Source organism: Pteropus medius, unplaced genomic scaffold, assembly GCF_902729225.1.
Source record: "Pteropus medius unplaced genomic scaffold, Ma_sr-lr_union100, whole genome shotgun sequence".
In the NCBI taxonomy this organism is placed as follows: Eukaryota; Metazoa; Chordata; class Mammalia; order Chiroptera; family Pteropodidae; genus Pteropus; species Pteropus medius.
The window spans coordinates 6515388-6537938 of record NW_024348242.1 but is presented as its reverse complement, the minus strand read 5'-3'; the positions used below and the strand labels follow the sequence as shown (position 1 = coordinate 6537938).

At 44.9% G+C, this 22551-nt stretch overlaps 1 protein-coding gene, 1 long non-coding RNA gene and 1 pseudogene across 4 annotated transcripts in view; 2 read left to right on the top strand and 1 right to left on the bottom strand.

Annotated features, from left to right (window-relative positions):
- Nucleotides 1-73: 73 nt before the first annotated feature.
- Nucleotides 74-22551, top strand: part of LOC120616105 (uncharacterized) — a 25793-nt gene continuing 3315 nt past the window's right edge. For 2 of the 3 annotated variants that reach the window (XR_005656487.1, XR_005656485.1), the window contains exons 1-3: nt 74-129; nt 9486-9551; nt 11847-11944. This is a non-coding gene — a long non-coding RNA (uncharacterized LOC120616105). Of the gene's footprint in view, nt 130-9485; nt 9552-11846; nt 11945-16778; nt 18180-22551 lie in introns of those variants that run through there. The other variant, XR_005656486.1, reaches the window with a different exon arrangement.
- LOC120616158 (uncharacterized) lies at nt 1241-1359 on the top strand (annotated as a pseudogene).
- ALDH2 (aldehyde dehydrogenase 2 family member) overlaps nt 11958-22551 on the bottom strand; it is a 26944-nt gene continuing 16350 nt past the window's right edge. Inside the window, exons 8-13 of the mRNA XM_039879464.1 lie at nt 22202-22304; nt 21440-21624; nt 18844-19008; nt 17059-17216; nt 15482-15596; nt 11958-13409 (exon numbers count right to left, since the gene is read on the bottom strand). Coding sequence (XP_039735398.1) covers nt 13377-13409; nt 15482-15596; nt 17059-17216; nt 18844-19008; nt 21440-21624; nt 22202-22304 — 759 coding nt within the window. The 3' untranslated portion in view covers nt 11958-13376. The remainder of the gene's footprint in view (nt 13410-15481; nt 15597-17058; nt 17217-18843; nt 19009-21439; nt 21625-22201; nt 22305-22551) is intronic.

The following is a 22551-nucleotide window of genomic DNA, read 5'->3' as shown; positions in this document are numbered from 1 at the left end:
TTCGTTAGGGTTTTCTTTACAAAGTGGGCATTTGGCGCTGTAAGGTTAAGTATGTTCTTTTCCCCGTTGACAGATTAGGTAACTGAGGCCCAGAGAGCGGAATTCGCGCAGAGCTGGGAAGTGGTCCAGGTTTGTGCGCCTACGCTGTACCACCAGCCTACCAAAACACCTTGCAGGAGCTTTTGGCCGATCACCTCACGAATGTTTCTTCATTCCTTCACTTATTTACTGAGTACCACTATGTGCCAGGCCTATTTGACACTGAGAAAACAGAAAGAACAAGACATGGTAGCTACTCACAGATCTTACTTTGAGGAAAGAGAAGCAGAAAATAAACAGAAACACAGAGTTTATAGATGCAAAGAAAAAAGTGAACAGGATGCTGAGTTAAGAGACTAACTGGAGGTGGGGACTTTTTCCTATTAGATCAGAGATGGTTTCCCAGGTGATTTGGAAACTGAGACCTCAGAGGAATGAGAAGGAGCTGTCTATTGGAAATTCGACGAGATTTCTGGGCAGATGGAGCAGCAAATGCAAAAGTCTTTAAGTGGAAATAAGCTAATTGTGTTCAAGGAGCAGCAGGAAGGTCGTAGCTGGAGCAGAAAGTAGGAGAGAGACAGAATGAGGTTGGAGAGGTGAGCAGGGGCTGTCATGGTAAGGTCACGATAAGGACTTTGGATTTTATTCTAAGCCATGGAAAGATTTATTAAAAGAGTGAGGTGACCAAGTTTATGTTTTAAAAGGTCACTGTGCTGTATAGAGAATGAAATGTGGGCCAGCAAGAATGGAGACAAGGAAAGAAAAAGAAAAAAGAAACAACAAAGGAAAAACAAAAAAGAATGGAGATGAGGAGAGCTTTTAAGAGGCTATTGGAATAATCCAGAGGAGAGATTATTATGATGCTTGAACTAAGAAGGTGGCAGTAAGACAGTGCATAGATTTATGATATGTTTTGACGGTAAAGTTGACAAGACTTCCCAAAGGATTCAGTGTGGAAGGTGAGAATAAGAAATGAATCAATAACGTCCAGGTGTCTGACTCAAGCAACTGGATGGATGATGGTGACTGAAGGACTTGATGAGGTCAAGGGTGGGGAATCCAGAGATGTTGTCTCTCTCGGTTAATTTGAGGTTCTTGAGTGATAAGTCGAGCACGTAATTGGATATTGTGCAGACATGATTGTCCTCTTTGTTGGCTATACCCCCGTAGTGCATTTTTTAGCCCTCGTAAAGTAGATGCGGTCTACGGCCATGCCACTCTGAACATGCCCAATCTCGTCTGATCTTGGAAGCTAAGCAGGGTCGAGCCTGGTTAGTACTTGGGTGGGAGACCACCGAGGAAGACCAGGTACTGTAGGCAAAAAAAAAAAAAGTAAATGCGGCCATATGCCTCTACTTTTTCCAATGGAAAGTAAGCAGAAGAGATGTGCACAGTTTCCAGGCTTGGTCCAGACAATCCATCAACAGGTTCTTCTCTGTGCTCTTACTCTGCCAGCTAGAAGATGATAACCAGGTTCTGGAGAAGGTAAGGCCTCGAGATGGAAGATTCCTGGGTGGAAGAGACCTCTGCCTCTATGGACCTAAACATCCACCCAAGACTGTTATATGAGAAAAAAAAGTAAACCTCTGCTGTTTTGAGCTTTTATGTATTTGAGTATTCTTATCATAGCTTTGTCTATGCTAACACCAATAAGAATAGTGATCTAGCAGTAAACTTTGGGGGAAATTTTTAAATGACTTGAATTGACATTATACATGACAGAAAATAGAAGGTGCCTTGGATTCGTTTATTCAGTCATTGATTCAGCAAGAATTTATCAAGTGCTTCTCTGTGCCAGGCATACTGTGCTACATAATAGAGATACAAAGATGAAGAGGAGATGAGGTCCCTGCCCTCAAATGCTCTGAGTCTGGCAGATCAATTTTTTGGCTGTTATCTGCACAAGCTCACTCTACAAGAAACTTACACTCCCCTCTCAACACCCCCCCACACACACACACACACCGTAATTTCTACACATTCTTCAGCTACATTCTAAGTACCATTTTATCAGAAAAATGATGCCTAACCCTTGTCCCCAAACTAAATCAGATATTCCTGTTATAACTTACTTCTTTGTACTTATCACAGTTTGTATATATTCGTTTTTTATTCTTTAGTGTCCTCTTCCCCACTAGACTAAATCTCAACAAGAGAAAAAAATCTATATTATTGGTCATATTCTCAACACAGCCTGCTCCAGGTGCTTAATAAATATATGTCAAAGGAATCAATGAATGGAGAAAGCAGAGCCCTGAGGAAGGGGAAGTTTCTTCCATCTTTTGCTATGGAGGTGGGTGCTAGGCAGCCTCCAAGACAGTGTTCCATGACGCCCTCCTCTTGGTGTTCATGATCTTGTGTAATCCGCTCACCATGCTTGTGGGTTGATCTAGTAACTTGCTTCTAATGAAAGGAGGTCATGTCTAAAATTAGGTTACAGAAAGACCGTGGCTTCTTTCTTGGGCTCCCTTTCTTACTCTCATTTGCTCCAGAGGAAGCCAGGTCAAATGTAAGCCGACTGATTAGTTTCCTGGAGCTGCCATAACAAAGTGATGATACAAGCTGGTTGGCTCAAAACAACAGAAATTTATTCTCACCGTTCTGGAGGACAGAAGTCTAAAACCCAGGTGTTAGTAGGGCCGTGCTTCCTATGAAGGCTCTAGGAAATAGGCCTTCCTTGCCTCTTCTAGCTTTCGGTGGCTCCTGGGAGCCCTTGGCATTCTTTGACTTGTAGGTACATTACTCCAGTCTCTGCCTCTGTCTTCATATGGCCTTCCTCTCTGTATCTTTGTGTCCTCCTCTTATGAGGACACCAGTCATTGGCTTTAGGGCCCACCCTAATCCAGTACTATCTTAATTGCATCTGCAAAGGCCCTATTTCTAGATACAATCGCATTCTGAGGTTTCATGTGGACACATATTTGTAGGGGATACTAATCAGCCCACTGCAGTTGCCCAGTGGAGGGGCCCACATGTCAAAGAACTAAAATCTCTTGCCAACTGCCATTGAGAACCTGAGGCCTGCCAGTGGCCACATGAGTGAGTTTAGAATGGATCCTCCCCAAATTGAGCCTTGATGATAGCAACCTTGGCAAACAACTCAATTTGTACCAGAGGCAACCAGCTAAGTGCTGTCCAACTTCCTGACCCACAGAAATGGAGATAATAAAGGTGGTTTTTAAGGCACTAAGTGTTGGGGTAATTTGTCACACAGCATAGAAAATTAATACGGAGTTTGGTGATAAGTGGGGTGCTATCATAACTACCTAAAATGTGGGAGTGGTTTGGAACCAAGAAGTGGACAGAGACTGGATATATTTTAAGTGTGCTGGAGAAAGCCTAAATTATCTCAAACTTAGCCGAAATCTGGACTTTGAGGCTGCTGCCACTGAGGGCTCAAACAGAAGTGAGGAACACGTTATTGGAGCTGGAGGAAAGAGGACCCCTATTACAAAGTGGCAAAAGGTTTAGCAACACTCCTGCATTTAGTGTGGAGAGATCTTCCTAAGGAACTGGGTGATCTAAGGCACTTTCTAAGAAGGTGCTGCCTGGTTTCTTGATGCTTGTAGTAAAATGTGAGAAGAGAGATAAATTATTAAACAATAAGGAGCCATCACTTGATGGTTTTGAAATTTTTGAGTGTCTCTAGATGGCAACCAGTGCTAAAATTAAGCAGTGGCTTTCAAGCAAAACTCAGACCCAGGGCACTGCAAGGAAAATGGCTTAGTCAGCTTGTGCTGCTGTAACAAAATACCTGCCCCCCCCAAAAAAAAAAATTCATGTCCTTCTCACATGCAAAATACATTCACAACATTCCAATAGTTTTAACTCCCCTCAACTCTAAAAGTCCAGAGTATCTAAATACCATCTAAATCAAATGTGGGTTAGACTCTAGGTGTGATTCATCCTAAGGCAAAATTCCTCTTCAGCTGTTAACCTGTGAAACCAAATAAGTATGTGCTTCCAAAATACAATGGTGGGACAGGCTTAGGATGGACATTCCCACTCGAAAAGGGAGAAATCAGAAAGAAGAAAGGGGTGATGAGTCCCAAGCAAATCAAAAGCCCAGCAAGGCAATTATCATTAGATCTTAAGGTTCAAGAATAATCCCCTGGTTCAGTGCTCTGTCCTGCGCCCCCCTGGGATTGCAGTCTTTCCCTGCAGCTCTGCCAGGTGAGGATCCTACCTCCATGGCTTGGACTGGCTGGCCCCGCCACCGTGTCTTCAGATGAAGCCTGTCTGGTCTACTGAAACTAAGGCAGTGGCTCTGAAGATCTCTGCATGGCCTTGGGAGCCATTCTTTCCCTTGTCTTGAAAAATAGGACACGTTCACAGCCAAATAGCTTCACTGTCCTGTCCTGTCTAAGGTACGAAGTGTGAAAGCCTTCCTTCATTTCTTTCTGTCTTGGTCTATTTCTGTTTAAATGGGCAGCATTTCTGCCTGTGTAATTCAGTAACCTCTATATCAAGTGACAGTCCAGCCAAATCCCTTGGTATTTTGCACTTTTATTTTTTGCAATATGGACAGGCTGAGAATTTTCTGAATCTTTAAATTCTGATTCCTTTTTGCTTAACAATTCCTTCTTCGATTCATTTCTTTCCTTTCACATTTTATTATAAGCAGTCAGGAGGAACCAAGCTGCTCTTTGAACACTGTCCTTAGAAATCTCAATCGAATGACCAATTTCATTGCTCTCAAGTTCTTCCTTCCAAAAACACTAGGACACAGTTCAGCCAAGTCCTCTGCCACATTATAACAAGGATCGCCTTTTCTCCATAGTCCAATAGCCTGTTCATCATTCCCCCTGAGATCTCACCAAAATGGACCTTAGCATCCATTTTTCTACCAACATTCTGTTCATGATTATTTATGTATTCTCTAGGAAAATGGAAGCTTTGTCTCTGCCTCTCCTTTTTTCTTTCTGACCCCTCACCAGAATTGCCTTTAATATTCATATTTCTGGCACGCACCTCAAAACTCCCAGCCTCTACGCACTAGCCAGTTCCAAAGCCACTTCCACATTTTTAGGTGCTCATTACAGCTCATTACACTTCTCAGTACCGAAATCTGTCTTTGCTATAACAAAATACTGCAGACTGGGTGTCTTAAAATAGATATTTATTCCTCCCAGTTCCAGAGGCTAGAAGTCCAAGATTCAGTTCCTGGTGAGAGCCTTTTTCCTGACGTACAGATGGCGGCCTTCTCCATGTGTCCTCACATGGCAGAGAGCAAACTCTGGTCTCTTCCTCTTCTCATAAGGACACTAATCTCATCTTCACCTTATCTAAACCCAATTACCTCCCCAAGGCCCCACCTCCTAATACCATCACATTGAGGGGTAGCACTTCCACAGATGAATTTGGGGGACGCAAACATTCAGTCCATAATACGGCCAAAGCTAAAGTAGAAGGTGCGACTGGTATTTTGTTAAGACCTCAGAAGATCAAATGTGTTGCCTCAGAAAACTATTTACTCATGGAAAAGTTCCTTTAAAGAAGAGATTCAGGGTACATCTCACAGATCCTCTCAAACAATAAGGCCTCAAGTATGAACTCCAGAAGATGCCCAGGAAACCCATAAAGTCCTTGAAAACATTATATATGGACTCCTGGCCTGAGGGAGAAAGTGATGGTATAGAATGAAGAGAGAACTTCAGGCCTCCAGAATTCTGTCAGGAAGCAGAATTCTGCTCAGCTGCAAACATGTGCTATTTTTATGAAAAAGAGTGACTGAGTGGAACCAAGAGCTGTGGATAATTACTCTCAGGCTTTGAGAACTAACCATGGAGCTTCCAACATCTGCCCAGCTGTATTTCAGACTTGCTTCGGACCAGTGACTCCTTAATGCCTCTCACTTTCCCCCTTTCGAACAAGAATGTCCATAGCCGTTATCTTGTCCCACCATAGTGTGTTGAGCATAAGGGACAAATAATTTGTCTCCTTACTTTCACAGTTTCACAGATTGAGAGATTGTACTTAAGGAACTACACTCAGGAGATTGATTTATACCTGGTCTTGATTTAGCCTTGAGATTCTGGACTTCCCGCTTTTGCTGTACTGGGCTGGGGCTTTTAGAGCCCTTCGGAGGGAGAATGCATTTCACATGTGGGAATGGCACGCATCATCGGCTGCCAGAGGACAGATTACTGTGGGCAGCCTCTCAGATGGCCCCGGATGGTATCTTCGTGTTATACACCTCACGCCTTGACGGTGGACTGGAACTAGTAACTCGCTTCTAATGCACAGAATACAGAAAAGTGATGGATTATCACTTCTCAGATTAGGTTACAAGGACGCCGAGTTCTGCCTTGGGCTTCTTCCCTCACTCTCCTGCTCACTTGCTCTGAAGGGAGCCAGCTGCCATGTTGCTAGCTGCCCTACGGAGGAGTTCATGTGGCAAAGAACTGATGTCTCTGGCCAATAGCCATAGCGGCCCTGAGACCAGAACCACGTGAGGGAGCTGGGAAATGGATTCGCCCCCAGTTGTCTTGAGATGACTGCAGCCCTGGCTAATACCCTAACTTCAATTTGGAAACCAAGAGCACCTAGCAGAGCTGCCTCAGATATCTGACCCGCAGATGTGTAGGTTATTTTAAGCTGCTGCCCTTGTAGCAATTTGTTATGTAGCAATAGGTAACTGATACCACCTTTTTTTTTTTTTAACCATGGTGATGCTGCTGGCTCGTGACCCATCCTTTGACTAGCGAAGTTCTAGTGCTCCCTTAGTCACACTCTTCAACCTTGAGAGTCCATTTTCCGTGCCTTCACTGCCGCAGACCAACGGGACCATGAGTTTAGAAGAGTCTAGTTCTTCAACAACGCCCCAGTACAATTTCTTATACAGGTGTCCCCTGGAGACAAAGTAGGTTAATGGTTGCCAGGGACTGGGAGAAGGGGTCATGGGGTTGGGGAGAGGGGAGAGAAGGGGATGACAGCCAAGGAATACAGCTTTCTTTGTAGGGCAATGAGAATGTTCTAAAATCGATTGTAGTGATAGATGCACAATGCTGTGAACATAACTAAAAAAATTGCGTCGTGTACTTTAAACGGGTGAATTGTATGTTATGTGAATTATGTCTCAGTTAAGCTGTTTTAGTAAGGAAAGGGAGGGAGGGAAGGCAGGGAGGAAGGAGGGAAATGGGATCAACTGTCCTTTCTTGTGATAAACCAGTGTCCCTCAAACTTTAACCCACACCAACCCCTGAGGACTTTGTTAAAATGCAGATTCTGATTCATTAGGTGTGCAGTGGAACCTAGGATTCTGCATTGCTAAGAAGCTGTCTGGTAATGCAGTTGTTGCCATTTGGTTCTGGACCACACTGATGGGCGAGTGTAGACACCGCCAGGGTGCCCAGCACCCAACCGCCCCAGCTTAGGGTATGGGCCTAACTAACTACAAGTGAGTGCCACGTGACCCCAATCTTCCAGCCACAGCTGATTGACTCAGGAATGGACAGCTGACCCAGACTGGCCCATCAGAGTCTCCTGGGAACTGAGACTGGAACATTAAGCCACTCGTGGGTCGTGGGTCGGGTTGTGGGTCGTGGCTTCCAGGCGGAGGCAGTCGTTGCTTCATGAATATTAAAGTAGTGAAAGCCACTGTGCCCAGAGATGGGGGGAGCAGAAAGGGGCGGTTCCCGTCCCACTGCACTTCCTGTCCTATCCCCCCGAAACGTCTTCCTTTTGCTTGACACTTTGAATTATCTCTTGTCCCTCTGAATGCTGCTAAGTGGTCACTGGTTTTTTTAATGGACGTTTAAGTCGTTTGAAGTTTTCTGCTATTAGAAATAATGCTCTTTCCCAGCATGCTTTACACACTTACCCGGTTGTTTTCTTGGATACATTTGTAGTGGTGGATTCCTATCAGAAAGTTCACGCCAAGTTGTATTCTCTTATCGTGTAAAAGCACACACTGGTTTTTTACCTAAATTTCTGTTCCTCAAATATATCATAGTAAAATTTGACAGTCAGTGAATGGAAAGTTCTCGCATTTGCTGAACCTGACTCAGCTCAAATCCTTCAAGCCTCTCAGAGCTGGAAGGGACTGTTTGCCAAGCCGGTGCCCACAGTGCAGCTCTGCATTTCCACAGCATCCCTGCGGGGGCTCATCAGGCCCCGCTGGAACGCTTCCCTTGACCTGGCCTGAACCGCCCGCCCGCAGCCAGCCTTTCTGCTCCTTGTGAGAGAATCCCAGTTCGCTTCCCTCACTGTTCCCTGACTGGCTCAGGTCCCTCCTTTCAGAGGCACAGAAACATCATCCCTCCCCTGGGACTGCTTCTCAGATGTCTCACTTGGTGGCCTTTTCGAAAAATTCCTTTCTTATTGTGGTAAAAAGTACAACATAGAATTTACCATCAAAATCATTTCTAAGTATATCGTTCAGTAGTGTTAAGTATATTCACATTGTTGTACAACCAATGTCTAGAACGTTTACATCTTGCAAAACCGAAACTCTGTACCCATTACATAACTTCATTTGTAGGCTTTTGAAGCCCAAGTGGAAAGTGAGATTCTGAAAAGTCAAAATTCCCAAAGAATTATAATATCTCATTTGACAATTGATTCCCACTTTCTAGCTGAGGAACGAGAAACAGATTACCTCCATTGTACAGGTACATGACATTTTTATATAGCTTTGAAAATAAACCATTAAACACTGTTTTTATTCTTATTAGTATTGCCAGGTAATATACAGAACTGATATCCTTACCCCCAACCCTGGCGATGGGATTGAAGAGGAGTGAGTAGGAGTCAAATGAGTGAAAGACAGGTGCCATCTTAGTCTGTTCGGGCCGCTGTAATGAAACCTCATAGACTGGGCTCAACAGAAATGTGTTTCTCACCTTTCTGGAGGCTGCCAACATGAGATCAGAGTGCCAGCCAGCATGGCTGAGTAAGGGACCTCTTCCTAGTTCATAGCTAGGGTATGAGCGTCTCCAGGGAGGCAGAGAAGGACCAGGAAATGTCATCTGCTTCCCCTAGGATAATCCTGTCCCTCAGATGTTTCCAGCATTGTCAGAAGCTCCCACAAGTATTGTGTCAACGTGTACCACATTAAGTTTCCAAATTTAGTAACTGAACTGTTGTTATATAAGAGAATATCCAAGGTAAAAATTCAAACACAAAGTATTGAGGTAAACGGGCTCGATGCCTGTAACCTACTCATAGTTGGTCTAGAAGAAAGGAAAATATATGTAGGAGGTAAGGAGGTGGGAAGGTGATAGAGCAAATGGGAAAATACTAAAAATGGGTGAATCTGAGTGGAATATATGAGATCGTTGTACTGTTCTTAAAATTTCCGTAAGTTTGAAATAATTTCAAAGTAAAAATTGAAAAGCGAACCCAAATCTTTCTGGAAGAAGTTTTGGGCCCTCTCATATGAAGGAGATGAGGGTTTCTATGGGGAAGGATTAAAGAATGTGTTTTGTTTTGTTTTTTTCCTCTAGGGTAGTGGTTCTCGGAGAGTGGCCGCCAGACCAGCATCTGCATCAGCATCCCCTGGCACTCAGGAGGTACACGATAAATATTATTTCTTTGGGCCACAAGATTAGGAGGCAAATTTATATCTCACTGAATTTTTTTGTCATGCATATTTATTTCATTTTCAAAAGTTAATAAAATCAATATAAGTAAATAAGTATCGGTTCCCTTTATCCTTCACGAAATAGTTGAAAGAAGGCTGGAAACGACAGTAGGAAATGGAAGCCCAGAGGTTGTACCGCTCGCCTGTGTTACCCCAAACAGCTGTGACCCTAGGAGCTTTTTTTAATTAAGGTGAAATTTATGCAACATAAAATCGAACCTTTTAAAGTGAACAATTCAGCGGCACTTAGTGCATTCACAGTATTGTGCAACCATCACCTCTATCTGGTTCCAAAACACTTTCATCTTCCCCGAGGGACACCCTGTACCCATTAAGTAGTCACTCCCCTGCCCCCTGTCCTTGGCCCCTGGGAGCCACCGAGCTACTTCCTGTCTCTATGGACTTACCCACTCTGGACATGTCATATACATGGTACCTCACAACGTGTGGCCTTTTGTGTCTGGCTTTTCACTTAGCATGTTTTTTGAGGTTCATTTATGCTGTAACCTGTGTCAGTGCTTTGGTCCTTTTTACGGTTAAATAATATTCCATTATGTGGATACACTACATTTTATCATTCATGTGTTGATGGACTTTTGGCTATTGTAAACAGTACTGCTGGGAACATTCACGTACAGGTTGATGTTGGAGTCCTCGTTTTCAGTTATTTGATGTGACCCTAGCCTCTTTATTTTCTCATTGCATTGCCTTGCATTTCTCAAATTTTGCCCATGTTGTAACAGTCTTCGAAAGAGACAAACCCAGCAGATAGGTGTATCCTATCAGCTCCTGAAGATGAGCGCTGTTGTTGTGCTTATTGCCCACGAGGTGGCGCCTATACTTAGAAAAACACCTCATCCGCCAGATTCTCCAGGCTGCATGAAAAGCTCTTGTGCCCTTGATTCAGACAGAAGGATAAGCATTTCCTCTTGGGCACTCAGCAAGCCTAAAAGCAGAAACAGCAGCTTTACACCCAATACTCTTGTGACTGACCCACATCCAAATACCCAGAGAGATCAGGTTGTTCATAACCTGAGAACTTTGTTTTTGCTTCAGACAGCTAAAGGTTCTAATTGGTTCCTGATGCTGAAAGCACAAGATTAATAAGTGTCTAGGATGTCAAATCAACATTATAGACATCTCTTCATAGCTAGCATTTCCTTTGTATTCGTTAAAGAATGGATTCTCTTAAAATTAGTGAGTCTGATTCATAGAGCTTGAGTGCAAGAAACATTATATTTGTTTTTTCCAATTCACTCTTAATGGGGTTCTTGGCAACATGGTTGGGAGTACTAAAAGGTTGGCAGTAGCTCAGGAGGGGACTCTCCAGTCTCCATTTCCCCTCCTAAGGCAAGAGCCCCAAGTTTCTCTTGGGGATCCATCCCTCTCTTATTCTCAGCCCAGGTGGACTTAGAGGAAGTGTCACTCCAGGCTACAAGGGTGGACCGTTATGACTCAGGTCTAAGTGAATCAGCATATCTCATACCTCTGGCCACAGCGATGGGTTGGGATAGGGGTGAGATGTTCCATCGACTGGACCAATCAGTGTGAGCCTTGAGGTCTTTGCCTGAACTAGCAAAAAGGGGCTTTCTCCTAGCCAGCGGACTTGGGCCTGGCATGGCATGAGGCTACAGCTCTTGAGGGCAGTTGGCTCCTCTAAGGATCCAGACCTGCCAGAACCAAAATGGATGGGTATGGCCTGAAAATGAAGGCTATGTGGCAGAGTTGAAATCAACAGATGGGAGCTTTCTGAACTTCTGAACCAAGCCATGTCCAAAGCCAAGATCCCAGGATTTTAGAATGTGGGAGCCATCTTTTTATACTGGTTTGAATTTGGTTTTGACATTTGCAGCTAAAATATTCTTAAATGATAGACTGTATAAACCCTCTTAGAAGTAATCTCATCCTACATCATGAGAGTTTTGGCGTTAATTTGGTGGCATGGTTAGACATACGGAAAGCATCACCCTAAATCTCAAGAGGAATTTTCTTTAGGTTAGAGAACATATCGAAATAGATTTCAAGTGCGGTGAGGACAAGCATGGCCATTTCAGCTGACCAGTCTATCCCTGGTGCTACCCGAAGCCTGGGAGGAGGCCACAGAGCAGGACAGGAGAAGGGGGCTGGGTTCAAAGCTTTGCCCTTTGCCGCTAGGTTTACGCATCATGGCGTTGTTGTTGCTGGTTATCATGAAAGCTAAAATATAGATTCATTTTATTGGCAGTGAACTCGATTTCATCTTGAAGCATCACGAACTGGAATAACCTGTTGTTGCCAACTGGTCAAAATCCTAGTCTCCCCGGTGACGCACACTTATTTCACGTATGAACAGTGGTAGAATGATTAGATTTATTTGTATATAAACATCTAAACAATTAAGTCTACTTGTATTTCATTATTTGAATTTAGTCACATCATTTTTCTTATCTTTTATATAATGCCTTCTATTTCTGGCAGTTAAAGCTATTGTTTTAAGTATGGCAATAAGGTGCTTATTTAATTTTTATCTGAATATAATAGTTGATTTAAAGAAAAAAGTAAATAATAGTACAGGTTTATGCATATATGACAAAAAGTATGAAGTGCTATTCAAATAAGTCATATTAGTCTTTAGCAAAATAAGGACCATTTTATCAAGATGTGGCTTAGCCTGAGCGATATAAGACCAGGGGTCACCAATGAGCTTCATCACTCCCCTGACACTGTCTGCAAAATTATACACAAAGTGTATTCTTCTTAAGAGAAGATCAAACTTTTGCTCAAATTCTTAAAGGACTCTGGGCCCCAGACATGATCACTAACTCCACAAACTTCTACTATGATTCAGCTCCTTTTGCTCTGATTCCATTGCTCACCAAAGAATCTTCTGATTCCTAATTTACTAATAATACACATTAATTTGCCACACCCCTAAAGGAAGGCAGTGTTCTGGATAGGAGATGTAAAAGGTCTGGTTACTGGAAATACGGATCTCACTTAAAATGAGTAAACTGACATCTGGTTTCCACATCAATCTCATGAAATTGGTCCAGCATGAATCTATCTCGCTCGTTTTGATCACATTTTTGAACTTAAAAAAAAAATGACAGCCTTGGATGTCAAGTGTCTCTTTCCTGCTTTACCTGCCCCTCTGGGAGAGGCTGGGAGTCTCATGTTGGTATCATCCGTAGTGCCTAGCACAGGCCTGCCACAGGTGGATGAGCCACAGGTATCTGTTAATTCAACACACAAAACTAAAGCTGTTTGCCCACAGTAGGGGAGGAGAATAGTTAGCATACAAACCCAGGGGACGACATGCCTATGTGGTGGCATTTCCTCGGGTTATTGAAACGGAGGAAGTTACCCAAAAAGTGAAGAGCAGCACTGTTTCAGTGAGTTTTAATCCAGAATACAAAGCAAGATGCTAGCTATGGCCTCAATGTTGGTACAATTATAAACAGTGGCTTTTTTCTTCCCTCATAAAGGTAAGTTACAAAAGTATATCAAATGGACGGAATGAGACATTTAAATCTATTTTTGAAAAATCACCTTGAATGCTAGTACTGTTGCAATTTCAGAGACCTCCCATACTCTTTTCACCCCATACCCACCCCATAGGAACTCAAATTCTGGGATTTGCTTGTTCCAAAAGATTTTTGTGAGAGAATTTCTCTTTTGAGATTTTTAGGTTTCATTGTTGATCTCGTTGGTTTTGTTGTTGGTCTTGTTGAATTTTCTGTCACTGGATGAGTACAGAAGAAGCCGGTGTGGTCCTTTATGAGTTCTTCTGAGGAACTTTGATTGTGACCTGTAAGAGGGGTACAGAGAAGCTGTTAAGTCTCCATGCCGCCCTGTGTTCTGTAGGCACCTGCAGCTGGCTGCTGCCTCACTCTGAGCAGAGGGTTTTCCTTACTTCCAACTGGCCAGTCCCAGGAACTGCTAGGGCTGTGTTCTGCATGAGATCACACTCTGCCTCCTGTTAACCCAGTCGTTTTGATTGTCAAGGGATGGGGAGATGAGATTCCTACTGGCATCAATGCGAGGTCAGGGATGATGCTCAACAATCCTGTACTGCACATGACAGCCCCCCAGAGCAAAGGGTTATCCAACCCCAAATGTCAAGAGTGCCAAGGCTGAGAGACCCTGACCGAGATCCATATTTTCCTCCAAAAGAATCAAAGCAAAGAAAAAAATGTGTTGAAGCTGACAGGTGTCTCAGTGGGTTAAATGGAAAGATTCCAGATTCAGTTGGATTTGGGGTTGAATTCCAGCTTTACCCTCTACTGGGCAAGTACTTCACCCCTACATGCTTTGTTTCCTCACTTGTAAAATGGGATAGCATCTCCTTCATGGGGTTGCCGTAAGCACTAAATGAGGTCGTATATTCAAAAAAATTTAGCACAGATTCTGACACAAAGTAAGACTCAGTAAAAACGAGTTTAAAAACAGAAATTTCCTCATCAGTCCTGCTTGCAAACTCGACTTCTGAAAAAATCCGTTTTCGTTAGTATCATCACTTGAGTTCCAAAGCTCAAAATACAAGAATCTTTACCACAAGCACTAAGCACAGTGCTTGGCACAGTGTGGGTGCTGGACTGATGCATCCGGTCCTGCCACTTTCTTCCTCAAAAGTTTTCTGTTTTCTCCAAGGTCTCAGTTCCTGAGGCCTCCCGTGTCAACAGCCCGTTAACTTGTATTCCTCCACGAATCACCTCAACTCAAGCTTCCTCTCTTCAGACTCTCCTACTGCCCTCCAGTCCATCCGTAGATACTGCAGTTCCTTGGGCTCAATCCTAGCCATCCCTGCCCCCTCACTCCACACCTAAATAACCCCATCCTTAACTACCATTCTGATGAACAGTTCTAGGCCAATGATATCCCGTTGTCAATTTCAAACCTGGGTCTTGCCTCTCGTACAGATGGGGAAGTTATCTGTAAACGAGCAAATATGTTTCACTCTAGTGAGTCTCCTAAGAGTGTAGGTGTGTCTTACGAATCATTTATGCTCGGGCTCACCACTGTAGTACTGAGTGAAGACCAGTTTGCCTTCTCTCGCCCTGCTCATCCTGCTGGTCTGCTTGCCCTGGGCTTTTCCGTTCCCAGTCCTGGGAAAGCCCAGCTCGCCCATCTCTCTTTTCTTTAAATACCTCTTATGATTACGTCTCCTGGCTAACCCGTAGTGTTCACTGTAGAGAAAAGGTCATTTTCACTTTAGTGTCTGTGTTTCCTGGCTTTTTTATGTTTATAAATAAAGCTATCTCAGTATCTATATATGTGCATATGCAGTTTTTAAATTGGTAACCTATTGCATGTTACTTTGAATCCTGCTTTTTTACTTTAAAGGATGAGCACTTTCCATATCAAATATTCTACAAAAATATTATAGTAGCTATTAGAACTCCATGATTTAGGTGTTCCACAATTTTCTGAACATGTTAAGTTACATCTGATTTTTCCCTCTTAAAGAGATAGTGCTGTGATGAATAGTTATGGAAATGAGGCTTTCTTTGTATTTCTGATTGGTTCTTTGGGTTATAGCCCTATCACTGAAATTACAAAATCAATATGAGTATGGATATGGGTATATTTATGGCCCTTGAGAATCTACTCACATCGCTTGATTTTATAAGCTTTTCCTCGCTGCTTCAAGCTACTAGGATCTTTCTTCCTCTCACGTTTTACAGAACTTGGCTTATCATGAAGCCCAGCAAAAGACTGTATAGGCAGAGGCATGGCCAAGTCTAGTTATTTTTCCTGGAGCAGAGCACAGACTGGGTTTTTACTCTTGTCTTGTAGCTTCTCTGGCTTAAAATGAGAAACTAGTAACGAGTACTGACGGACTGTCACAGTGGAGACAGGCAGGAAGGTGCCCATACTCACGGTTTTCACTTCAGTGTAGGCCTGCAGACTGTCCTCTCCCAGCTCCCGGCCGTTCCCAGATACCTTGTAGCCACCAAATGGCGACTGGGCCTCAAACACGTCATAGCAGTTAACCCTATAATTTGAAACAAGATTTCAGAAGTAACTCTTAGGGGATATGTGTCATACACCCCTCGAACCTCCTATATTGCCCTAAAATTTGATTGAGAAAAAATAGATGGGAAGAACTATATAAAACCAGCCATGGAGGAGTTGAAAGCAAGCCTCATGAAACCAATCTGTAAGTCATCTTTGTCCTTCCTGATGTGGTCACAGGTGGATGTCAGTAACAGGATACATCCCATTTTAATGACTCACTTTTGCTAATTAGGTGCTAAGCTTTATTTGCAATTTTTTAAAAAATTGTATTTTTCTATTAGAGTTGACACTTAGTATTATTTTATATTAGTTTCAGGTGTACAGCACAGTGGTTAGTTGTTTATCTAATTTACAAAGTGATCCCCCCGATTACTCTAGTACCCACCTGGCACTAAACACAGTTATTACAATATTATTGACTATATTCTCTATCCTGTGCTTCACATTTTTTTTTTGCGATTTTTAAAAGCTATTAAATTTTAATTGAATTTAAAACTCACCATTTTAAAGTGTACAATTCAGTGTTTTATAGCATATTTATGTTGTCCAAACCATCACCAGCGATTAATTCCAGAATATTTTTGTCATTCCCAAAAGAAACCCTGTCCCCATTAAGCAGTCACTCCCCATCCCCCTGGCCCCCATCCCTGGTAGCCACTGATCTACTTTCTGACTCTAAGGATTTGCCTATCCTGGACATTTCCTACAAGTGGAGTCATATAACATGTGTGGCCTTTTGTGTCTGGCTTCTTTCACTTAGTGTCACATTTTTAAGATTCAGCTATGTCGTAGCGTGTGCCAGCACCTCGTTCCTGCTTATGGCCAAACAGTACTTCACTGCACGAACGGACCACACATGTTTATCTGGCCATCAGCTGGTAGACATTTGGGTTGTTTCCACCTTCTGACTATTGTGATTAGTCTGCTGTGAACATTCAGGTGCACTTTTTTTTGTGCAGACGTACGTTTCTGTTTCTCTTGGTAGATGCCCAGGAGTGGAATTACCGGGGCCTGTGCTAGTTCTGTTTAGCTCATTGAGGACCTGCCAAACTGTCTTCCACAGCGGCTACACCATCTTCCATTCCCCACAGCAACGTGTGAGGATTCCGGTTTCTCTACATCTCACTAACATGATATTTTCTGTGTTTTAAAATTACAGCCATCCTAATGGGCCTAAGGTATAGGCCCTTAGCCCCGGTCTCCTACCCTTGTCACAGCTTGGCCAGAAGTCCCTGGTCATCCATCTGCTTCCCTGAGAACAGCTGCATGGGCATATGCACTGTTCTCGGAGCACAGTGGGCAGGAAAAGCTCTCATCTATCTCCTGTAGCATGCCCTGAGCCCAGTACCCCAAATTCTGACATGTGAGCACCGGGTTCCAGAAGACCCTGGCTTTGGGGGTCCCTGCCTAGGTGTGAGGAGCTGCTGAGAGGCTCTTACCACACTGTACCAGCCTGGAGCGCGTGGGACACGTAATTGGCTTTGTCCAAGTCCTTGGTGAAGACAGCTGCGGCCAGCCCGTACTTGGAACTGTTGGCTCTCTCGACGACTTCCTCGATGGTCTTGAACTTTAGGATCTGCATGACTGGCCCAAAGATCTGGGGTGAGAGAGCAGAGTGGGAGGGTGTGGCAGACATAGAACCACTTGCTATCCAGCTTTCACAGAGCTGAGCAGATGTTCCCAGATGTGGGAACAAGACCCTAGACGTACCCTAACAGTTCCAGAGGAAGACGACAGCTCCCAAGCTCACTGAAACACAAAGGGAAGGAAGCTGACAGGGATCAGCTACCTTCTATGTGCCCCATGCTTTACAGACCATATCTTATTTCTAAATAATCCTGCAACGTACGCATTACTGGCACGTTGCACATGGATTTAGTGTCAAAAAATATGTCAGTCATTCAACAAGGCACACACTAGATGCTGAAGAAACAACTATAAACAAAATACAGTCTCTGCTCCCAAGACATGCAGGGTTATCCTTTACTTTCCCTGCCCTATTCTTGGAATGAGCCATTTCTTCAAGGAATCCTGGTTCATTTTAGTGAAGAACGGGATTTAGAAACCAAGACATCGCAGCTCAGTGTGCTTGTTACTGTTGGGGTATGGCTGCTCTCAGGGGGACAGACTGTCAGTGATCATAATGTCATCAGGTGACTAGAATGCAACCGTTAGAAGCAGTGCACTGAGCAGTCACTGGGCCTGAGTGCTGGGGAGGAGGGGTGTCTGAGAGGGACTCCACAGAAGTGACAGTCAAGCTGTTATACGGGAACAGAATCTGGCCAGACCCGAGTGGGGTGAAGGGCAGGGAGAGAAACAGTTCCAGGCCCACCCAGCACCCATTCTCATGAAATCCCCAGAGGAAACTAGGACTTCTTAAAGAAGTGGCTGATGCCAGGACTGGAAAGTGTCAAGACGGAGGGAGAAGCCTGCCCGGAGCTCACATGGTTGCAGCAAGGACAGGAGGCGGCATCGTGCGCTTCGGGCACTAGCCAAGCAGAGGCGCCCTCGCGCAACCCTTCCGGAAAATTGATATTTGAGATTTAAAAAAAAAAAAAAATCAAAGTATTCATGATGGGAAGAGAAGCACAAGTGTGTTGGACTTTATTACCCTGATTTTGCATTTTAATATTATTTCACTATGAACTATACGTGAAAGGGAGTGACACTATAACATTTCCTCCAGTAGGGCCACTACAGGGCTGAATGCAGCCAGGGGCAGTGGAGTGAGGGCAGAGAACACATTATGGGTGCCGCTGGCTCTCCAGGGTCTGCAGAGGGCCTGGCACACAGTTGGCGCTCAATATTTGTAAAATAAACCAATGAGACAGAACTGCTGCCCTGCCATCGTAATGAGCGCTGAGGGGTGGACACCAAGGAACTCTCGCCACTGGGGAAGTCAGCCCTTTGGTCTAGTACAATGTCCTGCTTATACGAAGACCCCAGAAAGGCTGGGCAGCATCGTTCCTGGATTCGTGGCTCACAGGGACTAGAACACAATGGGCCTGTAGGCTATGCTGGGGAATGTAGACGTTCTCCCGGACAGTGGGTAGCCGCAGGAGGCTGAAGAGGAGTGACGAGATCACATGTGAATTGTAAACTATCTGTCCTAGGCATAGAGCCAAGATTTAGCCCAAAGCCAGCTGCTGGGTCACAGTGTCAAGATGTTGAGCTGAACTGTTCACTTGTAAGAACATTCCCCTGAGTTGCCAGCCCGTGCTAACCTCCTCCTTTGCGATGGTCATGCTGTCTTGCACATCCCCGAACACAGTGGGCTGGATGAAGTAGCCACGGTCAGCGGCCGCCCCTCCACCACACAGCAACTTTGCCCCCTCCTCTTTCCCAGATTTGATATAGCCAAGGATCTTCTTAAACTGAGTTTCATCCACCTGTGGGAGAAAGAGCCCAGAGTTACAGAAAGTTAAAGCCAGGCCTCTCCTGGCTTCAGGCTTAGAACCACACTGGCAAGGAGATAACTGGGAAGTGGGCCACGGTCATGACTAAGCAAAGCTCAGAAGGGGAAATACCAAGGGCTAATAAACATAAGAAAAAAGGTTCAACCAACCTCATCAGCCCTCAAAGACATGCGGAGCAAACCCATAGTTTTTATTTTTCAACTATGAGATTAATAAACATTGAAAATAGTAAGAAAATACAATGATGGCAAGGGTATCTTAAATACACTATAATATTCACACACTGTTAGAAGGCCTAATAAATACATTGTACGTCGGTTGTAGCTCAACTTAAAAAAAGAAGGATTGTAAGCAGGTACAGCTCTTTCGGCAAGTAGTTTATGAAATGAACATCGGTCAAAAATTAAATGTTCATTCCCTTTGACCAGCTATTTAACTTCTAGGAATTTATTCTACATGTGACAAAGGGACCTGAACAAGGATATTCACTGGAGAGCACTCTGTAAAAGCAAAAAACAGACATAATTCTAAGATACATTACTAGAGAGACAGATTAATTAAGGTACATCCACATATTGTGTCGTCATTAATAGAACTGACATAGAAAGATAGCCTAACATATTCTGTAAAAAGGGGGAAAAGATTATAGAATAAATACACATTATATAATCCTGTTTTTGTTAAAACACACATAAAAACCTAACTGTGGTGGGTCTGGGTGTCCGGAACCAGCATGGAGAAGCAGAAAGGTCCTCAGACTCGGAGTCAGGCGGATCTGGCTTCAAGTTTTATTAAAACACACATAAAAACCTAACTGTGTGTGTATGTGGAAGGTTTACCTACGGGGGATGGACATGAGGGAAGCAAGGGAGAGGTCTTATGTTTTACTTTAAACACTTTTTAATTCAATTTTTATAGAAATTTGTATCACCTTAATAATTAGGCGCAAACCACAAAGTAAAATAAGAGAGAAAAAGAGATGTTGGGATTCGTAGGAGCACTGTCTACGATAGCCAAGAAGCAGAACCCTCCTAAGAGTCTGCAGCAGAGGAGCACATAAAGACCAGGCGGTACATCCATTCAGGCATAAAAAGGAGCGAGCTGTCAAGTCATGAAAATACATGGAGGAACCTTAAATGCATATTGCTAAGTTACAGGAGCCAATTTGGGGGCAGGGAAACCAATCTGACAAGGCTATATACTGTATGATTCCAACTATATGACGTTCTGTAGAGAAAAGATAAAACTGTAGAGATGGTGAAATGATCAGTGGCTGCCAGGGGTTGGGGGGAGGGGTGGATAAGTGGGGCACAGGGCAATTTTAGGGCCATAAATGCAATGATGGACACATGTCTTTACAACTTTACATTTGTTGAAACCCATAGAATTTGGGTGAACCCTAAGATAAACTAGACTTTAGTTAATAATATTAATATTGGTTCATCGGTTATAACAAATGTACCACACTAATGCAAGATGTTAATAATAAGGGAACGAGGGGGGTGGCGGGGCTGGTGGTCTATGGGAACTCTACAGTTTCTGCTCATTTTCCTGTAAACTAAACTGCTCTAAATAGTCAAAGTCTACGATTTTTTTTTTTAAAAAGGTGCCTTGGCCAGCCCTGGAGCCTGCGGAGTGGACGCCGCAGTTCAGATACCCTCAGGAGGATGGAGCCTGCAGAAGCACCTGTGGCCACAGGGGCAGGGGCTTGTGGGAGCTGGGAGCGTCCCCGGCCCTGTGGACTCCTGGTCCCTGGGAGGGCATGGCTGGAGGAGGCCAGCGCAGAGCCCTGTGGAGAGTGAGCCCAGGACAGGTTGGGTCCAAGGAAAATGCTGGAAAAAGGACCAAGACGTGAGAGGAAATGGCGGGGAGAGGCACTGTATTTCTTATAATTAAGTATCACCGGCTACAGTTTTATTGATTAAAATGAATACACAGTCATGGTAAAAAAAAAAAAAAATTTTTTTTTTTCTTTTTAAATCAAACAGCTCAGAAGAGCACAAAGTGAAATAAAGTCACTCTGCTCTTCATGCCATGGCCCTCCACCCTCCTCCCCAGGTAACCAGGTGACAGGCCCGCGTGTGTCCTGATGGATGCATCTCTGCGATGGCCGAGGTCCTGGAAGCACGCGTTCCCTTTTGCACAGACACCCCTAGTAGTTATGCTTTACAAAGTGCTTTCCACCATTAATTTCCACTTCATAAGCACCCGGTGAGTTAGGAGGTGTGGGTGTCAAGACAGGAGAATGGCAGCTCGGAGGGCACGTGGCTTCCCAGGGACACACAGCCGGTAAACGGCAGAGCCAAGACTTGAAGCCAGACCCGCCTGACTCCGAGTCTGAGGCCCTTTCTGCTTCTCCATGCTGGTTCCGGACACCCAGACCCACCTACAGCTGCCAGCGTACCTGTGGCCCCTGCTCAGTCCGGCTGTCAAAGGGGTTCCCAACCACCCGAGACTTGGCCCGGGTGACGCTCCGCTCCACAAACTCGGCGTAAACATCCTCCTGAACAAAGGTCCTGGAGCCTGCAGTGCAGCACTGGCCCTGGTTGAAGAACAGGGCGAAGTGGGCCTGCTCCACAGCCCAGTCCACTGGGGAGGAAGCGGCAGCCATTAGGGGAGAAGGACGACCTGGCTGCCCGCCCCCTTGGCGCATGCACGCCGCCAACAGCATCGAGCCTGCCGGGTGCCAGACCCCTGTGGGTTATGACCGCTACTCTTCGTGTCTGTCCGCCACTCTGTCCCCTTCTGTGCGTGTGGGGACCGAGCGGCAGACAGACACGAAGAGTAGCGGCCAAAACCCACAGTGGTCATGGAGCCGAGGGCAGCCGGAGGACCCACCCAGCTGGCCTGTGGTGGTCAGGGAAGGCTCCCACGGGGAAGGCAGATCTGGGAGCTCGGCAGGACAGGGAAAAGGCTGTGACAGAGGAAGACCGGGCTGAGAGCACGCGGTACGGCTGGGCAGCCAAGCGGCTCAGCGAAGCGCAGACAGTTGCAGCGAGGAGGCCCATGCTGGCCGCAGGGCTGTGCTGAGGAGCCTGGCCTTCCTCCCGACGCCCTGGGGCAGAGACCTTCCCGGTGGGTGGCGAGGGCCGCAGGAGGGAGGGACCGCAGCATGGACAGCTAGTGGCTGCCTTCAAAGCCAGACTTCCTCCCCCCGAAAACTTACTGTCCGCATCTGACATGATGATATTGGGGCTCTTTCCCCCCAGCTCCAAGGTCACTCTCTTGAGGTTACTGCTCCCCGCGGCAACCTGGATTAGCTGGCCAACCTGTAAGGAAGCAGGAAAAGACAAGCTCTCAGGGGAGGAGAAGGGACCAAATGCTCCCAGGACAGAACAGAGGACCCCGCAACTTGAGGACTCAAGTAGCCGGACTACAAGGGACCGGGAAAATTTCACCAAATCTGGCCATTCCTTACTGCACTGCCCCACCCCTCTGAGTTCCCAGGATGACGATGACAATAACTGCACAAGCAGAGTCATTGCTGTGTGGCTTCATACTAGGCACGGTGCTAAG